This window comes from Pan troglodytes, chromosome 1, assembly GCF_028858775.2.
Source record: "Pan troglodytes isolate AG18354 chromosome 1, NHGRI_mPanTro3-v2.0_pri, whole genome shotgun sequence".
Lineage (NCBI taxonomy): Eukaryota > Metazoa > Chordata > Mammalia > Primates > Hominidae > Pan > Pan troglodytes.
In genome coordinates, this window is record NC_072398.2 from 7,448,012 (window position 1) to 7,469,276 (window position 21,265).

At 40.2% G+C, this 21,265-nt stretch overlaps 1 protein-coding gene and 1 long non-coding RNA gene across 8 annotated transcripts in view; one reads left to right on the top strand and one right to left on the bottom strand.

Moving 5' to 3' along the window:
* The window catches only part of LOC134807951 (uncharacterized), a 171,517-nt gene that overhangs the window by 128,398 nt on the left and 21,854 nt on the right, over positions 1-21,265 (top strand). The gene's annotated exons all lie outside the window — the stretch shown is intronic.
* The window catches only part of WDR64 (WD repeat domain 64), a 149,381-nt gene that overhangs the window by 81,026 nt on the left and 47,090 nt on the right, over positions 1-21,265 (bottom strand). For all 7 annotated transcript variants that reach the window (XR_010149631.1, XM_063790120.1, XM_054660867.2 and 4 more), the window contains one exon: positions 8,578-8,657. Coding sequence is in view for 6 of the 7 variants with exons in the window: in XM_063790120.1 (XP_063646190.1) it covers positions 8,578-8,657 (80 nt within the window). In the remaining variant the exon portion in view is untranslated. The remainder of the gene's footprint in view (positions 1-8,577; positions 8,658-21,265) is intronic.

Here is a 21,265-nt window from a genome sequence, read left to right on the forward strand (position 1 = left end):
GGTGGGAGTGTAAATTAGTTCAACCACTGTGGAAGGCAGTGTAGCAATTCCTCAAATATCTAGGGACAGAAATACCATTTGACCCAGCAATCCCATTACTGGGTATATACCCAAAGGAATACAAATCATTCTATTATAAAGATACGTGGCTGCGTATCTTAATTGCAACACTATTCACAATAGCAAAGACATGGAATCAACCCAAACGCCCACTGATGATAGATTGGATAAAGAAAATGTGGTACATATACACCATGAAATACTGTGCAGCCATAAAAAGGAACAAGATCATGTCCTTTGCAAGGATGTGGATGGAGCTGGAAGCCGTTATCCTCAGCAAACTAACACAGGAACAGAAAACCAAACACTGTATGTTCTCACTTATAAGTGGGAGCTGAACCTTGAGAATGGACACATGGACTCACGGTGGGGAACAACTCACATTCACTGGGTGGTGGGGAAGAGAGAGGATCAGGAAGAATAGCTAATGGATGCTGGACTTAATATCCAGGTGATAGGTTGATCTGTGCAGCAAACCACCATGGCACATGTTTACCTATGTAACAAACCTGCACATCCTTCACATGTACCCTGGAACTTAAAATAAATTTGAAGAAAAAAAAGAAAATAAATAAATTTTTAAAACCCAAAATAGTAATTCTAGTTAATCTGGTATTATATATTGGGCCACCCATTAGGATGTATTTCCTGATGTATATTGGATTTTTACTTTGATAGATTATCCACACTGAAAGGGCATGTCAGGTATGGAGGGATAATTAGGTGACTTGTTAGTTGGGTATTTATAAACCAGGCAAATTTGATAGATGCTTCCATAATTCTACGATTATTTTATTGGGCCTCATGAAAAAGCATAGTATTTTTCTCTACCTTTTTTCTCTTCTTCGAGTATCCCAATCCATCCATCAAGTCTCAGCATAGCTTTTCCTCCAATAATATTCCAGAATACTTCCATATTCTTCAAACCTGAGTGCCCTACCTATGTGCCTCCTTCATCCCCATCATCCTTCATAGTTAATTATTTGTCTGGACCACTATTAGACTCCAGGTGCCTTGAGGACAGGACTTGTTGTTGTTTACTGTCACATATAATCTATAGTAAGAATTCAAAAGATATGTTTTGAACCACTTCAATAACTTCATTGTTGGGATGATGAATCACAGCTCAGAGGTTTAACTATCAAGTGCCCAAAGAAGGGAAAAACATGTATTCAAACAAAAAAATGGATCTTCATTGAATGTTCATCTAATTTTTTTGGAAGGTCATTTGTTCATTTCAGAGGCTCTCACTTCTTGGAGTGTTATTAAAGGCAGGCTGAAAAAAACTCATTGCATAGCTGATTCTTGGTTTCCATTTCTTAAGAATTGCAATTGAGTGAATTCATTCCGTCCCAAATTTGTATATTGAAGCCCTAGCCCCAACACGATGGTGTTTGGAAATGGGGGGCCTTTGGGAGATAATTAGGTTCCAATGAGGTAATGAAGGTGGGCCCTCATGATGGGATTAATGTCCTTATTAGAAGAGACACCAGCTCCTGCTGCCCCAACCCACCCTCTCTCCCCTCTCTCTCCCTGCCATTTGAGAACATGGAGAGAAGGCAGATGTCTACAAGCCAGGAAGAGAGCCCTCGCCAGAAACTGACAATGCCGGCACCTTGATCCTGCACTTCTAGCCTCCAGAAAATTTCTGTTGCTTAAACCTTTCTGCTTATGGTATTTTGTTAAGGCAGCTCAAGTTGGCTAAAACATCAAACAAGATATTTTAGGGGTTGTGGTTAATGAGGAAGTGGAATATTTTCTTAAATTTCAAACTTCCATGCTGCCCTTATTAACAGCAAGAGAGAAAAATCTCTTGAGAAGTTAACTGTGCACTTAGAAGTTTTTTTAAATCTATGCTCCCCCTTCTCTTCTGATTCCTTTGTGCCCTTAGTATTTTGCAAGATGTGAAGGATACAAGGAAATTCTAGATATCGTTCCTGCCCAAGGTCTACTTTTTCAGAAGACCCAGGTTTACACCCTTTCAGACTTAGTTTGGTTATTACTCTCCGCAGCGCCTTCCCTAATCACCTTCCTCTGCCCTAAACGGAGTTCAGACTCCTTCTTCTGTGTTTTTACTGTGCTTTCTTCAGCTTTCTTTTACAGCACTAATAATTGTCTGTTTACCTATCTGTTTACCCATTATCTGGTGAGCCTAGTAGTTCTCACTGATAGCAGTGTTTGGCAACTAGTAAGTGCTTAATACATGTTTGCTAAGTAAATGAGTTGGCTTGTAGAGTCACTCATGAAGTGGTTAAGGACACGTATTTTGAGCGAATCATATTTGATTTGAAACCTGGCTCTATCCCTTAACTAGCTTTATGACTTTGAGTAAGTTGCTTTGCCGCTCTGCATCTGAGTTTTCTTATCTATAAAATGGGGATAAATGGAACTTAACATCATAGTTTTATTGTGAAGATTGAGTGGAGTTGTAAATGTGTAACTGAACAGTTTCTGGACCGTAAACTAACAATTACTATTACTATTATTCTAAGTTCCTACAATGCATTTAGATTATATTTAGGGGAGAGGAACTGATACACAGATATATGAAATATGATCCCTGCTCTTAAGAGTTCACAATCTAGTAGCAGCAATAAGGTAAGGAGATATAGAGGGTAAACAACTATTTGTAGAGAGTATGTCAAATCTGAAGATAGGTCTTTATACTATAAATGTTACGGTTCATAAAGAGTTAATTCCCTGTTTTTTTGTTGCTTTCTATTTTTTCTTTCTTTTTTTTTCTTTTCTGCATGTGTGAAGCCAGAATTTAGATAAAGTCACATATCAAAGAGAGGATTTTATTTCCTTTAGCAGATTCTTCTCTCAGTTGGATGAGTCACTTCATCTAAGTGCATCACTCTTGATAAGATGAGCGGGCTTAGTTCACACAAAAAAGCAGGAGAGAGATAGCATCTAGTAAACCAGATTTCTGTGGTCCAGGAAGAACACAGGGCTGAGTGGGTGCAAAGAGAACTGATTCAGTCTCAGCTCTGCCAGCTAACTAGTTCTGCGACTTGTCTGGGGTCTCAATTTCCTCGTGTAAAATTATAATCTTCAAGGCTCCATCCAGCTCTAAAATTTCATGATTATGTGCTCCGGAGGGAGACATCACTACAGTGAATGCAGAGGGCAATCTGGAATTTTCATAGGTAGTAAGAAACTCACCAGATATTCAGTTACATGATTCAAACTGACTAATTCCAATAATGCAGTATCTTGACTGCATTTGCTTTTCATTGGAAATTGCCAAGATGTGTCATGCTATTCAGACATGTTCAGAACCTAAGCCTTGCACCCACAGGTGCACAAGCCTTGCACAACATGATCTTACATCATGTTGGTGGGACATCCCCTGAAATGGGCATTATCATTCCTGGATGATGAGGCTGGCAATAGGCTATATCCCCAGAAGAAAATCTATGACTTGTATATCACACGAAGAAGAATGCAGTAGAGATCTGCCACCTGAGGAATATCTAGGCCTCTTAAACTAATGGCTTTGTCCGTTATTCGTTGTGAAGAAAATCCAATCTTTTGGAGGTTCCCTATTGCCTATTCCACAGATGTCCTCCAGCTCTGCTTGCTTTCGTTGCTTGGAATGGAATCATATGTGGTGGCTTTGTGGAGGCAGAATTAGCAGAAAGGGACAGATGCTAAGCTCTCAAAGCCTATATTATTTCATCTGTATTATTATCACCATCGCCATCATCATCATCATCATCATCATCATCATCATCATATGTTGATTCATGCTATACTTTGTAGTTATCTATAAACTTGTCTTACACTATTAGGCTTTAAATGTTCGCAGGTTAGGAATACAACCTGACCTTTATAAGGTTAATAGCCTAGTCTATAGCAATTGTGCAGAAAATATTTGTTGAACAAAACATGAAAAAAATGCATGCAGAACCCCCAAAATATCTTTTTGGAGGGTAATTGTGTTTCTACTCTGAACCTTCCATACTAAGAACTTAATTCCTAAAAGGCTAGTGCAAACACTGTTCAGCAAAAATATTCTTGATGGTCACCAAAATAATGCTCAGGAAATTTTTAGGTTTTCTTGGTAAACACTCTGTCCTGGTTTGGCTTTTTTTTTTTTTTTTTTTTTCCTGCAAAAGCTTGTGCTTTTTTGAAGCTCATCAAATGTCCCTGCACATTTAACACATTCAACTATGCCTAGCAAAGCTGCTTTTATTGTATATTTTGAGTCGTCAGCGGGTACATACCGTACATTTAGCAATGGTGCTTGGCTGAGTCACTAATCAACAAGAGTACTCTCCTGAGAAAAATGTGTTTTCAGTTACTGGGAATTTGCATTTTCTACTAATAGAGGCTCCATAACTGTGACCATTCAATAAATTATGCATGATGAAAAGTATTAGTTGCTTGTCGGTCATACTACTAAGTGTTTTCTTCCCTCTGTGAGAGAGCTAGAAAACCTATAATTAATACGTTTTCAAGCTGTAGATGAGGGTCTTATAATATAATGAACACTGAGGTTAATCAGAGTCAAATGACTTAATCCAAAAACACTGAAGTGGTTTAAGTCCTAAAACTTTACCAAACACATTTTCCCCCAGAAATGATTAAAATACTAAGATTACAAAGCCTATAAAAACTGGTCAATTCTTAACATTTTGTATTCTTTTGTGTGTGAGGGCAAAGGGCTGTGAAGAGGAGTTGGTTAAGATTAATGTGACAGCATAATGTGACAATCAGATTTTAGAATCAAATTTCACATTAGCCATATATTTAAGTACTGCATTTTCAGAGGGTTTCATGTGCAGGGTTTGCATTGAAAGAGGAAGAGGGCTAATATTTTTGCCTAACTAAAGACATGCAACGGAGACAGGAGGATTCATTGCAGTTTGATTCTCAAACATGTTTGCTGCTTTATCTCTCACAACAAGGGGCTCTCCCTCCCTCATCTCTTGCATCCTCCTTCTGATGTGTGATCCAGACCAAAAATTGTGCCCATTTCCGTTGGAAGTAATAAGCCAAGACAGTCATTAACTCAGGAAGGAGCAATGGGGATCAAGCAATTGGGATATAAGTAACCCACGTCTTTTTCTGAAAGCATCCCACTTCTTTTTCTGATTCTAGCATTTGTTTCTTGATGTGTTCTAGACCTCAGTATGGAGATCTTTAAATAACTGTAATTACTTTGGTTGAGAGACTTGGATTCCTGTTTTTCTTAGAATCATCACTACCAAGTATCAAGAAACTTGCTCCCTACCCAAGCCATGACTCCCACACACTTCTTTACAGACTTCTTATCCATATGCCTTCCTTTCTTTTCTTCATGTCCTCACTTGAGTCTTAGAGGTTTGTGGACAATTAATGCTTTGGTTTTTCTGAGTGCACAAAGCTGTAATTATATATTGAGTAGCATCTAATTGGCAAACTGGCTTCCAAATTTTCCAAAGGACATTTTTAGTTTATCTCCCTGTGAACAGGCAGTTCTTTAAAAAATAGAATCACAGTATTTTAGGCTCAGAGGGATCTTGAAATGTATTTAGTCCCACTTCCTCATTTTCACCAGATAAGGAAAATGAGCAAAAGGGAGCAATTAAGTGATTGCTGAAAAATCAGAGTTGGTGATTGGCCAGGCGATGGCTAAACCCAGCTATTCTAACTTCTAGTGCATTGTTTTAATTTGTTGTGCTTGCCAATAGGCTACTATATTATCTTTGTAATACTGTTGGAACCATAAGCTAATTTCAGTTTAGTGTTGTAGAAGGCCCAAAGCTGAGCGTAGATTTAAATATAAATTTTGAATGCACAGTGTACTTGAAAAAAAAATTAACTTTATGCCCTTAGGGGAGATTCCCCAGCCATGAAATAGGAGCTCAGCTGTCTTTATATTTAGCAATATAGGCACTTCAGGGATGAGGCAGGACACTTTAGATAGGAAACCAAACCGCCTGCTGTGTATGTTTGAGAGTGAGAAATTTGAAGAAATCTTATGATAGACAGAGCCAATAGCACTTACTCATTAAACATCATGGCTCCTTTAATAGATATTTTTGCGGTAAACTCTTTTGCCAATGATGTATTTATTGATTTTTTTCTTGATGACAGAGTTTTCTTCTTTTTTAAAAAAATATTTATTGTTTCTTCCCTTTTTAAAGTTTGGGTTTGCAATGTAGGCCACTTTCTTGATGTTTGTTTGTGTTTCTGTTTTGCTCATTGAAGTCTTGCAAGCCTACATGCCTCCTGTCTCTTACAAGGCCGCCCTGGCCTCCTTGAGGAACCTCTGGGAGCTCATCTTCTCCCAGATCCAGGTAGCCTAGGGAGCCCTGACATCATTCATCTCCAACCAGATCTTTTCCTGTCATCAAAAGGAATCTTCTCTTGAATGTCCAATCAACACTTGACATTTAAGTTCACAATTGAGCTTTCTTTTGTTCTCCTTCCCCAGGTAAGCACCCACTTCCTAATTTCTGTACAACTATCAACACAATTGCTACTCTTTCATTTCTCCCACCATACAAACGTGGAGCTGGTTGATTTCTCTTACTAATCCCCAAAAGCATTGCATCTCCAAGTCTTATGAATAATTAATTTCCCATGTCTTTGAGGTCGAGTCTTTCTTTTTTTAAATAATAGCACCTACAGTAATTCAGACCCTCTCCATCTGACTCATGTCTTCTCTAACAGTCTCCTAACTAGAATCGCAAATTTCATTTTATCCCAAGAAAACCTCCACATTTGCCAAAGCGATTTTGCCAATGTGTTTAAACAGAGAGGATTAATATTTATTGAGAACCTATTATGCACCAAGCATAAATTATCTCAATTAATCTTAAACACCATCCTATGAAGTAGGCACCCTTCCTTCCTCCCTCCCTTCCTTCCTTGCTTTTTCTCTTTCTTTCTTTATTTCTTTTTTCTTTCCCTTCCTTCTTTCTTTCCCTTCCTTTCTTTCCTTCCTTCCTTTCCTTCCCTTCCTTCCTTCCCTTCTTTTCCTTCTTCCCTCCCTCCCTTCCTTCCTTCCTTTCCTTCCCTTCCTCCCTCCCTCCGTCCGTCCCTCCCTCCCTCCCTTCCTTCCTTCCTTCCTTCCTTCGTCCTTTCTTTTTGAGACAGGGTCTTGCTCTGTCATCCAGGATGGAGTGCAGTGGCACAGTCACGGCTCACTGCAGCCTCAACATCCTGGGTTCCAGCAATACTCACACCTCAGCCCCTCTAGTAGCTGGGGCTACAGGTACACACCAAATGCTCAGCTAATTTTTAATTTTTTTTTTTTTTTGTAGAGACAAGGTCTCACTATATTGCCTAGGCTAGTCTTGAGCTCCTGGGCTCAAGCGATCCTCCTGTCTCAGCCTCCCAAAGTGCCAGGATTATTGGTGCGAGCCACTGCGCCTGGCCAGGTGTTATTTTCTTATTGTTTGTATTATTAATAACAAATTTGTATTGAGGACTTTGAATTAGTTTAGTTTTGTTGTTATTGTTGTTGTTGTTGTTGTTTTGAGACAGGCTCTTGCTGTTGCCTAGGCTGGAGTGCAGTAGCACAAACATGGCTCACTGCAGCCTCAACCTCCTGGGCTCAAGTGATCCTCTGCCTCAACCTCTTGAGTAGCTGAGACTAGCAGTCTTTTCATGTTGCCTAGGGCAGCCTTGAACTCCTAGGCTCAAGCAATCCTCCTGCCTCGGCCTCCCAAAGTGCTGAGATTACAGGTGTAAACCATGGAGCCCAGTCAGTTTAATTCCTATAATAACATTATGGGTAGGTACTATTATCAACTCCACTTACAAATGAGATTGGAGCTTAAAGGAATGAATAGCCTGCCCACCACACAGCTCACAAGTGAGAGAGCCAGGAGTTGTACCCACACAGTCTGACTCCAGGGCCCAGGCTCAAGGCCATCCTATGGATATTAAAACCCCAGTATTATAAATAAGGAGTCTGAGTCTCAAAGATTATTTTAGTCCCCTACCTTCCCCCCCCAAAACTTATTGTGTTACCTTTTCCCTTCCTCTTAGCAGATAACCTTTTTTGTTATTTTCTACCTAACCTATCCCTTAAATGTTGGTATTCTTCAAGATTGTCTTCCTGGTCTTCTCGTCTGTTAACTCTAAACCATTGGCTCTTGACCTTTTTGGTCATGATCTCCTCTGGAGGATTTGATGAAATTTTGAAATTTTTCTCCAGAAAAAGGCACACACACACACATAAGTGCCGGGGGCTCCAGGTCTCCTGGGAGACCTAGGAACTCATGCTCTCACACATAAAATAAGCTCCAGATGGATTAAAGCTCTAAAGGTAAAACAGAAAAAAAAACAATAAGAACAAATTCTAGTAAAATACAGGAAAATTTCTCTCACACACTCTTGGGCTGAAGAAGGCTTTTCTAAGTATGTTATCAAATCCGGACGCCAGAAAGAAAAAGACAAACAGATTTGACTTGATACAAATTTGTAAATTCCCTAATGTGTTCTTCCTAGCACCAAAGCTCGAAGAGAACGATGTTTGCAAAGTAGAAAACCCCTATGTAATGTGAACCGTCCTCTCACCTCCAGTGACAATCACATTTGCCTTAACACAGTAGCAAAAAGTGTTGGCTCCTCTTGGCATGGAAAACTCTCTGACAGGCCTGGAAAACACAAATTAGATGGAAAACATATATATTTTTCTTTATCAAGTTAATTCTGACTTATAAATAGATTATGTTTGATAGGCTCATTTCTAAGTTGGTTGTAAATCCATTTGCCCGCAGGCTGTATTATAAGTAATGATTAAGTAGTAATTAACAGTAAGAATCTACTTACTCCATTATGTGGTGATATTCGCGTAGTACTTTGTATTGTTCCTGTTTAAAAGAAAATCCAGCCCTCCATGCTGGGTTTGTGGTTTTGCTTGTGGTGAGGATTGGCCGACCTGTATAAGGTCTTAATCCGGAAAGGGTATTGGGTGGTTAAGTGAGTCTGTTGGGTAGCACATAATGCCAGGAACCCTTTTGGACACTTCTCCTTTGCTCACCAGCCACATCCAATCTGCTGTCAAGTCCTGTTAATTTTTCCTCTGAAATATACCTGAAATCTGACCACTTCTTCCCACTCCCACTGCAGTATGTTGGTTCAACTCTCCATCCTCTCTCACCAGAACTACTGCAATAAACTGGTAATTTCTCTGCTTCCACTAATTTTTTTTTTTTTTTTGAGACAAGGTCTCGTTTTGTCACCCAGGCTGGAGTGCAGTGGCACAATCTTGGCTCACTGTAACCTCTGTCTCCCAGGTTCAAGCAATTTTCCTGCCTCAGCCTCCTGAGTAGCTGGGATTACAGGCATGTGCCACCACACCCAGGTAATTTTTGTATTTTTAGCAGAGATAGTGTTTAACCATGTTGGACAGGCTGGTCTCAAACTCCCGACCTCAGGTGATCCACCTGCTTCGGCCTCCCAAAGTGCAGGGACTACAGGCGTGAGCCACGCGCCTGGCCTGCTTCCACTATTGCCCATTCTTCTTTCCTCATTCCCAACCCAAATCCCATTGTCGTGCTGCAGACAGAGTGACCCTTGTGAAATATGAATTAGATCACATCACTTCTCTCCTGTGGCTCCCTGGTGCTCTAAGAAGACTTCATTTCTGTTACCTGGCTGGCCTGGCCCTGAGTGATCCCTATCGCCCTTCCAGGCTCACCCCATGCCCTCCTCTTGCCCCTGTGCTGGATTCTAATCCACCTATACTAGTCTCTCTCATCAGCCTCCCTTCTGGACATACTGAGCTCTTTCTGTCCTCAAGAGCTTTTGCACAGGCCAAAGATGTTTGTCTCCCAGACCCCAGCCCCACTAACAACCATCCTCCTTTGGGTGTCAGCTTAAATGTAACTTTCTTAGGCCTTTCCGGGACATCACCCTCCCACCCTCCCACCCATCTCCACCAGTGAAACTCTGTCTTTTGTCTTATTCTCCCTTAAAGCATGTAGCATCTACCATATATTCATATGTATGTTTCGGGTGTTAGTATCTGTGAATGGTATTGTGCCATGGTTAAAAAAGCTCAAGCTTGAGTGACAACATGTGGGCTTCCATCCTGGCTCCATCACCGTGCTTCAATTTCCTCACTTAGTAGACGAGACAATGGACAATAACAATACCAACCTGAGAGATTAGCAACAGCTGAAAGCTGTTACTTCCATTGATCAGATGGGGTAACAGGAAGAAACAGGGTTATTGGAAAACAGGGGCCACCCAGAAGAAGCCTAGACAAGAATCCCAGGCAAGAAGCCCAGACAAGGAGGTCTGGGAGGAAGCACTTGCAGAACTGAGGCACACAAGCAGGGAAGGGGCAGGGAAGGAGAAACCTGGCCTTGTTGCTGTGTATGTACATGTTTTTCTTTTTTTTTTTTCTTTTCTTTTTTAAAAATACAAAGGGTAGCATATACCATCCTGTTCATTGCTTTTTTCACTTAATAATGTATTTTGAAGAGCTGTCTAAATCGTATTTTAAAACTGTTCTTTTTTTTATTGCCACCAAATACTCCTTTGTATTACTAAATTAGCACTTATTTAATTTCTGAGGGGAACCCGCCTGTCTCAAATTTCCTGTGATTACAAATAATATTGTAATAAACAGTCTCTTGTGAAAGGGCTATTTTTGTATATATAAGTATTTCCATTTTAGTATATATATGAATTTCTAGAAATAGTATTGCAAGTCAAAAGGTATGTGTATTTATAATTTTGAAAGATACTGCAGTTCCTTTTTAATTCTCTTTACCCTCTGGACTATACTTTTTACAGTGTATCTCTTTACAAAAACTGGGGCTCACAAAGCCTAACTTTCTTTCTTTCTTTAGTAGAGACAGAGTCTCACTCTGTTACCCAGGCTGGAGTACAATGGCATGACCATAGCTCACTGCAGCCTCAAACTCTTGGACTCAAGCGATCCTCCTGCCTCAACCTCCCAAGTAGCTGGAACCATAGTATGAGCCCCTGCACCTGGCCAAAGCCTAACTTTAAGGTAGTTTATATTTTGGAGTTGTGTTTGAGATATTGAACCTAAGGGGTAATAACCAGAAATATCTTGCATTGCAATTATTACCCTAGACCTCGGGCAAGAATGAATTCTTGCCACAGCTGCCCAACTATTGAACTTTCATATTTCTCAATATGAAGGAAATGGATGCAAATTAAACAAAAGCCCATAGAGTGCTCAGAGCACAGTCACAAAATCAATGAGACAGCATGGAAATAAAGTCTGAACTGCAAACTTTAGGAGGATGCCGATTTATGATTTAGCTGAAACATATCTTATTAGTTTAATGTCAGAAAAAGATGTGAAAAAAAGAGTTTGCTCAACTAAATTTGAGCATCACAAAGGAGAGATCCATACTCAGCAGTTCAGGCATTCATCTGAGTCTATACTGGATACCATGGGTCATATGTAGCTTTTCCAATTAAATTACTTTATTCTTCCTTAAGCCTAAAGTAAATAGTTATCCTTAGACCTGTATATACAACTTTATCAACATCTTAACTTTACCTAGGTCAGAATGCTCAAGACCTTAGCATAGTCGTTCCAAAATCTGATTGTGCATCAGAATCACTTTGGATATTAAAAAAGAAATTCCTAGGCTGGGTGCAGTGGCTCACGCTTGTCATCCAAATACTTTGGGAGGCCGAGGTAGGAGGATCACTTGAGCCTGGGAATTCCAGACCAGCCTGGGCAAATGGTGAAACCCAATCCTTACAAAAAAAAAAAAAAAAAAAAAAACCATGGACCTCAGCCCTAACTTGATAAATCAGACTCTCCAAGGGTGGAGTCATAAATGTCTATTAAATTTTTTCTTAAAGCCTGGGTGCAGTGGCTCATGCCTGTAATCCCAGCACTTTGGGAGGCCAAGGCGGGCGGATCATGTGAGGTCAGGAGGTCGAGACCAGCCTGGCCAACATGGTGAAACCCTGTCTCTAGTAAAAACACAAAAATTAGCCAGGCATGGTGGTGTATGCCTGTCATCCCAGCTACTCAGAAGACTGAGACAGGAGCTGCTGGACCCTTGAAGGGGAAGTTCCAGTGAGCTGAAATTGTGCCACTGCACTCTGGCCTGGGGAAGTCTGTCTCAAAAAATAAAAAATTCTTACAATTATTTTTCATGCACACCACTGACATTTATTTGTAAATTATGTTCATATATTACTGAATTAAAATTATATAAACATCATAAAACAGACAACAATAAAATAATGAGATAATAATTTAAAGGAAAGAAAACTTCTAGAGTTTTCTACCCCCATTTGATGGATCATCTTGCATACCCCCTGGAGTATATTCGCCCTGCTTTGCAGACCTCACAGGACATGGGCTGTCTCCTGATACAGTTTCAAAAAAGAACGAGCACTCTTTGGCTCTTCTTATGAGAGCCCCAGTAAAAAGAAGAGGTGGGATGGGCAGACTTCTATAGGGCCCTGCCATAATGTGGATGGAGCAGGACAGGGCCGACTGGTAAAGTTGACTTAGAATATACTGTGGACGTGAGGTCAGGAGACCTAGATTCTGGCTGTGTTCTGTTGCTAAATATATGACTTTAGAAAAGTCACTTAATCTTGCTGAGCTACAATGTCTCCACTTATGAATTCAAGGGTTGACTATGACCTAAATAGTTTCTTCCATTCTTAAAATCTTAGATATTGTCCTTCCCCTATACCTGCAGCTGGGGCAGGGGTCATGCAGGGCAACTGTGCAGCCTTTGTGGATGGCATCCCAGAGCTGTGGGGGGCACAGCCTGCACAGCCTATCGCAGTGGTCCCTGGTTGGGGTAGACATACATGAATAAGCACTCTCATAATTCATCATACTTTCTGAGCAGCAATGCACCTAGATGTGGAGGAAGAACCAAAATCAGAACAGGCTGGTGGGTGGTGAGAGATCTTGATTTCTGGATTCTTTGAAGGTTGCTGGCTATAAAATTTTGTATTGGAAAGGCTTAGGCTTGTAATATGTTTGAAAAGTTCTGCTGTGTCTAAGATTGCTAAAAAAATTAGTTTTTCATATCAAAGAATGTCTAGGGCTCATAAGGGAGTTAAGGAGAGAGGACAGTTGACTCCAAGTGTACTCCAAAAGGGAAATACTCAAGGTAGGAAAGTTGCCAGGGGCAGCAAAGCCTATGAAGGAAGTAGAGTTTTTAGGGCTTACTCAGTGGGTCCTCAGTCAGTGAGTCAACAACATTTATGAGTGCCAGCTGTACGCCCAACACTGCCCTAGGGGATAGATACATCAGTGAACTACAAGAACAGAGGTGAGAGTGTCCATCAGTTGAGGGTCACAAACTCAAAGTCTGCAGCAGCCAGGCAGGTAAACTAGCTGGGAGAAGGGGTTGGGTGTGACACCACAGGGAGAAGGGGGGCTGTGGTGAACTGAGAGTGCATGCCCGTGAAAAGGGGGAGCCCGGGCCCAGAGCCAGCCAACATGCACAACAGGAAAGGCAGGTTCACCACAACAAGCAAAGATCAAAAAAATAAGTGATCCCCCAAACACATTTTGTAGCTGCATTTGGCTAACAGGCTACCAGTTTGCAGGAATAGCTCTCATATTTTTTGAAATAGACACTACAATTAAAAATCAATTATTTAAATAAAATTTGTTAAAATATCTTGATGAGTGAGAATAATCACCTGAAAAAATTTGATTTTTAAAAATTTAATAAAAAATAATGCAAAATAACCAAATTTACTGCTAGATAGAAAGCTTTACTAAATGGAAGAGCAGGTAGTATTATCTCTATGTGAAAGAATACTTCTAAAATATTTAAAACAGTTTTTTGAACTAATTTAAATCTACTTTGTAAGTAGTTATCCTTCTATCAAATGCAGTTCATAAAAGGAGTCTCAATTTAGTAACATAAATCAAAAGTCAGTATTTAGACTTTTGAAAATGCTTAAATGTCCCAGATGAGAAGTAGTTAAGTTCTAACTGATGACTCATTTACAGGTTTGCCAGTGACATACTTTGTCACCATAGCTGCTTGGCTGAATGAACTGAACTGGATGTAGTACAAACCAGGAAGGGCATTATTTTCTTTTACCCTGTCTTATCTTGTCACCTCGCCCCAACAGCAAATCTTCTTGGGCCAATTCCCATTAGGATGGCTCCAGCAAAGCTACCTTCTGTGGCCCAAAGGGAATTCACAGGATGCTGGACAGTATCAGTGTGAATGCAGCCTTGCCACTCTGTGGCGGGTTCCTCCGGCCAGGGTCGACCTGATCCTTAGGCACAGCTGGCACAAGGCCTGGAGCCCAAAGTACTTTTAGGGGCCCGTGGAAATATTCTAGTTGCACTTAAAATCAGAAGGCAAAAATAAAAGCTTAGGGTCATAGGACATTAGAATTTTTAGGGCCCATGAAAACATACTAAATTTTTCCTAAGACAGAAGAAAAATGTTGAAGACATAAAAGTATATGAAAAATAGTGTGTAAGATTGATAGTATTATGGTGGGAGGGACCTATAAAGGCAAAAATGCCCAGGGCCGGGAAAGTCAGACTGTGGCCCAGCCTGCAGCCTTCGGAATTCTCCATGAGGGCCAGGCATGGTGGCTCACACCTGTAATCTCAGCACTTTGGGAAGCCAAGGTGGGAGGATCATTTGAAGCCAAGAGTCTGAGACCAGTCTGGGCAACATAACAAGACCCCATCTCTACCAAAATTAAGAAAAATTAGCCGGGCGTGTTGGCACACATCTGTATCCGCAGCCACTCAGGAGGCTGAGGCAGGAGGATTGCTTGATCCCAGGAACTCGAAGGTGCAATGAGCTATAATCATGCCCCTGCCCTCCAGTCCAGGTGACGGGGTAACATTAAGACCTTGTATCTTTTATTATTATTATTATTATTTTTTTTTTTTTTTTTTTTTTTTTTTTTTTTTTAGAGACAGAGTCTTGCTCTATCGCCCAGGCTGGAGTGCAGTGGCGCGATCTCGGCTCACTGCAAGCTCCGCCTCCCGGGTTCACGCCATTCTCCTGCCTCAGCCTCCCGAGTAGCTGGGACTACAGGCACCCGCCACCATGCCCTGCTATTTTTTTTGTATTTTCAGTAGAGACGGGGTTTCACCGTGTTAGCCAGGATGGTCTCGATCTCCTGACCACATGATCCGCCCTCCTTGGCCTCCCAAAGTGCTGGGATTACAGGCGTGAGCCACCCCGCCCGGCCAAGACCTTGTCTCTAAAAAGAAAAAAAATAAATTCTCCATGAGGAAGTGAGTAGTGGTCATCGCGTACATGTGTCACATGTCAAGCTTGCCCAAGGTGAGCCTGTGAGTTCTGAGCCTCAGCAACTAGCTACTGGGGAGCTAGATGCGTTTCCCCACTTTAGGCTCTTCTGGAGTAGATCTTCCTGGACCTATCAGCACTTGCTTTGTAGCAGCACCAGAAGCTCTCGCCCCAACCTCCACTCCCATTTTGGGGAAGGCAGACAAAATAACCCTGCATTCCCCCACTGGCCCACAACCAGGTACCTTAATCCCTCTTTTCAATTATTTTTGAATTGCTGGTTGTATCATATTCACATTTGCTGGCAAGGGATGATGGTGTAAAGGTCATGGGTCTAGAACAATCCTCTCCAGTAATTCTTGAGGATGGTCTACAATACCTCTCTTTAGAATGGCATTAGCTGAAATTCTAAGACAGCAGGAAAAGAGCCATTTAATACCCTATTAACTGATTACAAGCAAATCTAACAACCTTTTTACTTAAATTTCTCAGCATGTGGAATTGGGTTCATACTTCCCATTTTAAAAATTTCAGTTTCTTAAGGATATTTGCCCTTTAGATGTAATTACTCTATTTTCCTATAAAAAATAATGATAGGAGCCCACATAATTAAATGAATTACAAATGAGTGAACTGTGCCTTTAAATAAAACTTCTTTCAAGTAGAAAGGCTCATATAATTGATGTCAATTTGGAAAATGAAAGATGGCCTGCTTTCCAGTATTTCATGTTCATATTCAGCTGCATATCCTTTGAAAAATTGCTTTTTCATTCTGTTACTAGAAGTATGTTACTCTAACCAGCATGCATAAAAAAATCAAACATTTTGTGAGAAATCTATCATGATAATATTAACCAGCATTTCGATAGCACTTTAAGAGTGAAGAGCATTTTTTCATATACTTTCCAGTGCATTGAGATATCAGTTTGGTGTTTGGACTTGAGCCCAGGTCCACCACACCATGCTCCCTTCTCAGGATGGCAGGGGTGAGGTTGGGAAGGAAGGAGACTGTCCTCTTGGCCAGGACACCTTAGTGAACCCCACCTATAAACACCACCCATAGCAGAGTGGCACCAGACTCACAGTTTCATGTACAATGTGGGCCCATGATGTTCATTCATAACAAGATAAAATGTAGATACTATGTGATATGGTTAGGCTTTGTGTCCCCACCCAAATCTCATCTTGAATTGTAATCCCCAAGTATTGAGGAAGGAACCTAGTGGGAGGTGATTGGATCATGGGGGCGGCTTCTCCCGTGTTGTTCTTGTGTTAGTGAGTGAGTTCTCATGAGATCTGATGATTTATAAGTGTTTGGCAAGTTCCTCTTTTGCTCACTTTTCTCTCTCCTGCCATCATGTGAAGAAGGTCCTTGCTTCCCTTTCACCCTCCGCCATGATTGTAAGTTTCCTGAAGCCTCCCCAGCCATGTGGAACTGTGAGTCAATTAACCTCTTTCCTTTATAAATTACCCAGTCTCAGATAGTATCTTTATAGCAGTGTGAAAATGGATTAATACACAACGGTTCTTTGAATATAGAAGGCTCCCAATAAATATTTGTTTGAATATCCTTAAGGGACAAATACCTGATTGACAATAACCACTTCCTGGAGTCACACAGAATAGAAATGTATTGATTCTGGGAAGTTCATTCTGACTCTTTCCCTGATCCCCCTGAAATGATAGCAATTTTAAAGAGAAACATTTTCTGACAGTTTCTTAAAAACAGAAAAAAAAAAAACAACAAACTTTTTGATAGAGTCCCCTACCAAAATTCCCTGGCTGAATTACCACATGCTTCATCTCAGACTTTTCTCCTGTTGTTCCATGAATTAATGAGCGTGATGCAGGGAGAGAAGCAGAGTCATCAGGTAGAAGGTAAAGGGGTGACTTTTTTCAGGGGGCATGTGTTACACGATTGGGGTTGTTCACTGAATGGAAGGCAATGCTGCAGACGGGAAGCATCCCAGGGGAACTGTGTGATTGCTGAAGAAGCAGGGCTACTGAGTCAGCAGAGTCCCTCGATATTTTCTCCCAGTGGCGGTGAGGTAGTTGGTGGGGAATGAGGGCAGGAAACAAGGAATAAGGCGTTTCTCTTTTCTCCTTTATGATATAAGAGGAAAGAAATTTCAGAATGCCTCAGGTAAGGCATTTTTAAAAAGTGGCCCTAACTCTGTATTACTGCCTCTTATTGATCCATATTGTGCCCATTCCCAAGGGTGGGTGCAATAGACAATTCTACATCAGACATTGGCAAAATTTTTCCATAAAGAATAAGATAACAAATATTGTAGACTTTGCCATAAAGTCTCTGTTGTCAGAACTACTCAACTCTGCCACTGTAGCATGAAAACAATCATAGATAACACAAATAAGTATGGCTGTGATTCCCTTACAACTCTATTCATGACCAGTGAAATTTAAATTTCATATCAATTTTATGGGTCATAAGATATTATTCTTTTTTAAAACTTTTGTTTCAGTCATTGAAAAATGTAAAAACCATTCTTAGTTTGCAGATGTTATAAAAACAGGTGACTCATTGGATCTGGCCTTGGGCTACAGTTTGCTAATCCCTGCTCTAGATGCAGGAACAGGAAGCTTAAACCATTGCACAAACTAATCTATGATAGTTTCATCTCTTCTCCTTTGTATTCAAGTTCTTTCTTTTTTTTTTTTTTTCCTTTAAATCTTTTCAGTATCTTTCTTAGGGGAACAAGAAAAGGAGCCAACATTTATTGAGTACTTTGTGTCAGGCATTAAACAAGGCACTTTACGTAAGTTAACTTGAGTAATTTTTATAAGACTATCATGTAGGTATATTCATTACCATTTAAAGATGGGGAAACTGAGGTAAGAAGAACTAATGGTAAAGTGTTCAATGGTCACAGGGTTAGTGAGTGCTAGGACAGAAACCAGTTCTGTCTCCACAGCAACCTTACCAAGGGCAACTATACTCTTTCTAATATGATAATCTGCCTCTGAGTTGGGTAACTAATAAAAAGTAATGCTGAGTAGTTAGTTGCATATCTCTTGGAAACTGTCAAGCTATCAAAGGGTTTGAAGGTTCAGCTTATGTCTTGCAACAGGCAACGTGCTTTGCATGGCATAATTAATTGCAGATGTTTATTTTCTTGCTAGTACAGAACTCCATTTGTGAAATTACCATACAAAATTACAAACAGAGTGGTAATCACTTCTGAAATGGAAATTTTTTTGAGAGGATTTTTTTCCTGTCTTCTTGGGAGCTATTGGCTCCCACTTTAACAGCTGGCCAATTATGTATTGTATAAATGCAGCTTTATCTGGCTCAACTTAAGATTCATTATAGGAAATTACAAAAATAGAAATATGTTGAGTCTAGGGATGGAGTGGACCCACTTCTCAGTCTATTGAGATGACTCTACAATGGCAGTGGCTGCTCAGGAAAACATGATTACACTACCTCACTTGAGAAGCCTCTTCAGCTTCTAGATTTAGGAGTGTGGCCCAAGTGAGGAAGTAGTTGAAAAGCTCATCTAGAGTTTGACTGAACAGATCAATGACCACTGTTTGCTGAGGTTGTCATTACTACTCAACTGACTTCCTGACTTCTTCTCAGACGAATACATTACCAACCAAATTCCAGGAAGCCCAGAAATGGGCTCAAAGACAAACTCCTGACTATTGCAAAGTAGATGTTGTTCAGAGCAAAGATCAGATTGCACTGGTTAATCAGAAAAGTAAAACCTTCTAGATAATCTAAGTGTTCACAATTACTGAGTACCAAACCTGTGGAACACAATGGAGAGTAGGAATTTAATGCCCCTACAATACCATTACATAAGTTACAAATATTTACAAATATGCATTTTGAAAAAAACATATAAACAACAAAAAATTGCTTTAAACCCAAAGAATGGCTGTGTGTGTGTGTGTGCGCGCGCGTGTGCACGCATGTGTATGTGTGTGTAAATGGAATGGAGTGAATTAAGAGAAGGAGATTGTGAAAATGTGCGTAACTCAACTTTGCTCTTGAGGTTACTCCCCGCAAAAGATATTATATTTGATTAAATCATGCTAGTTGAAGGGCATATTTTTCTTGTCAAAAAGAAGACGATGTCCAGTCTTTGTATAAAAAAAATTACTACCTCATTTAAAACCTAACACAAACTTCACAACCTGATTGACAGATCCTAATGCTTGAACAAAGGGAATGTTGGCATCATCATAATTGGTTCCCAGAGGAAAATATGAGTGCCTTTCCTTTTCTCTGGTGTTGGGGTATTTATTGTTTTCATGGATTTTGACAGCACACGGAAATCAAAGTCTTCTTTAAAAGTCCATTCTTCAGGAAAGCTTAAATGACTGTAAGCAAATAATAATACTTTCCATTTGTATAGCATTTTACAATTTCCAGAGCACCTTCACCCATCTCAGCTTATTTGACCATCACAAAAATCCTGTGAGATAAGAAAGTTAGTGCTATTTCCATTCATAAAGGAGGTTATTGAGGTTCAAATAACTTCAGTAACATGCCCAAGACCACATGGCCAACAAATAAGTTGGCAAAGGTTACATTAGAATTCTTTTGCTCCCTTGCTCACTTATATACTATTATAGTAAATAGTGCCATGTAAACTGTCCTCCCAGCCAGAAGCCTGACAATCACCTGTTCTCAAACATTCTTCCTCTAGATATTTGTATGATTTGATCTTCACCACATTCAGATCTCTGCTCAAATGTTGTCTCTTCAGAGCAGTCTCTCCTGACCATCCTGTCAAATGGTCAAGGGCAAGCTCAAAGGAGGGAGACCAATTGAGGAAGATATGACAATACTACTTTAGAAGAGAAACGATGAGCGCTTGGGCTTAACCAGTGGAAGTAGGGACAGAGAGAGAACAGATATTCTTGCACAACTTACAAGAATTGGTGGCCTACTGGATGAGAAGAATAAAGGAGAGGGAGGAATCTGTTTTTGGTCTAAAATAGGTACGCAATAAATATGTTAAGGATAAAAAAAAAGAAACAGATTCCTCCCTCTCCTTTATTCTTCTCATCCAGTAGGCCACCAATTCTTGCAAGTTGTGCAAGAATATCTGTTCTCTCTCTGTCCCTACTTCCACTGGTTAAGCCCAAGCACTCATCATTTCTCTTCTAAAGTAGTATTGTCATATCTTCATCAATTGGTCTCCCTCCTTTGAGCTTGCCCTTCCCCAATCCATTCTCCACTCTGCTGTTAGGGTGATCTGCTGTCAAAAACATTTTTTTACTCTCTTGTTTAAAGCATTCGATGGCTTCCGATAGCTTTCAGGTTAAAATCCCAACTCTTTAGCATGGTATGCAGGTCTTTTCATGTTTGGATTGTCTAGCCTCATCTTTCCCAACTCTTCTCTCACTCAGTTCTCCAATTATATTGAACCATTTGCAATTTTGAGAACTCACCATCTTCTCTTTCTCTTCCATATCTTTGTGAACACCACTTCTGTATTGTGTCTATTTATCCATTCTGCTACCTCTCAGTTGTTTTGCCTGACTAATTTTTACCAATTCTTCAAAACTCGGCATTTGTGACATCTTCAGGAAGCCTTCCTCAGTTCCCCCCACCCACCCCTACAATCCTATCCTAAGATGTTCTAAGCACTCCTGTCATACCCCTCTCTTACATCTGTATCATGGCACTTACCACCCTCTGTGGGAATTCATTCATTTGTTTTCTCCTTCATTACATATGAGGTCGACAACCTAGTCTTATTCATCTTTAAATTCCTAGCACCTAGCACAGTGTCTTAAACTTAGTAATTCATCAATAAGTATTTGCTAAGTAAATACATATTCAGATAGCTGCTGTAGAGTTTCTTCTGGAATTATTTCTGTAGTTTTGCCCAAATAATGGAGTAATCAGAAAGTGAATGTTGCATGTATTGGTAACCCTCACCAATCTTAGTGTCTTATAAAGACACATCTTTCAACATAATTAAGATGCAATAAATAAAAATTGAGGCATGTGATATGGTTTG